Raw genomic sequence first — 1481 nt, forward strand, 5'->3', positions numbered from 1 at the left:
TATCACGTTATAACGTGATAGCGCTCGGATTTTTTTTTTTCCTGCCTGATAGCAACACGCTTCCGTAGTAATGTACTGATTATTAGATGAAAAATATTTATTTAACTCCCTAGAACATTTAATTCTCAGGCATTTAATTTTTTTCAACTCAAATTAAGCAAAGAAAAAACCATTGCCGTGAAAGTGAATAAGTAATTAAATTAATAAAGCAGGTAATGGCAGGTGAAGGAAGCAGCAGCGTCCAAAATACATCAAATACCCCAAATGAGTAAATTTTGTGAGATTCCACGTTTTATACAGGATTTCGTGATTCTGTCTCCATTTTCTGCATTGCAGAAATCATAGGGCCCTTCTCCCAGACCTATTTTTATTTATTTTTTTACACACCTTGGAAAGTTTCCATGCACCCCCTGTAATATGCTCGCGTACCTCAAGTGGTACACGTACCCCTGGTTGGGAATCACTGAATTACAGTATTACTACATAGGTTCTATGAAAAAAATCTACAAAAGATGCAACTTTGCGTGTCTTCACTGCATTAGAAGTTACAGACTAACTTATTATTGTATGGGAATGCAGTTTGTGTAAAATGTGTGATTCTGTTTAAAACTGGAACCAACGTTTGCATTTGTCTTTGCTGTGTCAGACAGTAACTGTGTGAAGATGCTGGACCTCGGTGTGGTTTCACACATCCTCACCTTGCTGGAGCAACACRTAGAAGAAGGAGACGTGTCTGTTCAACACGCTGGACTGAGCGCGCTCAGGAACCTGGCCATTCCTGGTATGCTTTAAATGCAAAGCAGTGACAACAGGGTAAAATTCAAAATCCACACCAATTTATGGGGGGTGGCTACTGCCTCCTCATAACCCTCTTGGTGGTGCCCCTGTGCTCTCAGCATGAAATACCATTCGCAACCTGGTTTATCTTCAGAAACATAAAACACCTGAAGCTAATTTCTTTAAGTGTTGTAGTAAGAGGTGTGTATTTATGCGGTCCAGATAGACAAACAACCAGTGTTGTATAAAGTACCACAAAGTGATACTTGAGTAAAATTACAAGTATCTTACTAAAAATTTACTTTGGTAAAAGTTAGTCTCCTTTAAGAATATTACTTGAGTAAAAGTCTTAAAGTATCAAATATTCTTTGTACTTAAGTATTAAAAGTAAAAGTTTTGATTTAAAATGAGCAGTTAGATTTTCTGTAATGACATTTATTAGGAGGTGATCTCCACAAAAAAATGTAGAAATGACTATTGTAGGGGTCACCTCGAGTGAAGAAACAAGATTTACTGCCTCGAAGCAGGCCTCGGACAGGCCTGACGAGAGGACAGGAACTCTGTCACAAACTGAACTCTATTTAGGCCATGACAGGTCATTTCAACCCTAGGAGAATTTCTCAGTTCCAGGTGTGTCTTGTTGCCCTAATTAGTTTGCCTTTATATGCTGTGTCCTGTCTTCAGTGTTTGTCCGATCATTGTGC

General features: G+C 38.5%; 1 protein-coding gene across 1 annotated transcript in view; it reads left to right on the forward strand.

Annotated features, from left to right (window-relative positions):
* The window catches only part of si:dkey-191g9.5 (rap1 GTPase-GDP dissociation stimulator 1), a gene marked incomplete at its 5' end in the record, with an annotated part of 23960 nt that overhangs the window by 8123 nt on the left and 14356 nt on the right, over nucleotides 1–1481 (forward strand). Inside the window, 1 exon segment of the mRNA XM_014003586.1 lies at nucleotides 647–781. Coding sequence (XP_013859040.1) covers nucleotides 647–781 — 135 coding nt within the window.

This window comes from Austrofundulus limnaeus, unplaced genomic scaffold (genome assembly GCF_001266775.1).
Source record: "Austrofundulus limnaeus strain Quisiro unplaced genomic scaffold, Austrofundulus_limnaeus-1.0 Scaffold0, whole genome shotgun sequence".
In the NCBI taxonomy this organism is placed as follows: Eukaryota; Metazoa; Chordata; class Actinopteri; order Cyprinodontiformes; family Rivulidae; genus Austrofundulus; species Austrofundulus limnaeus.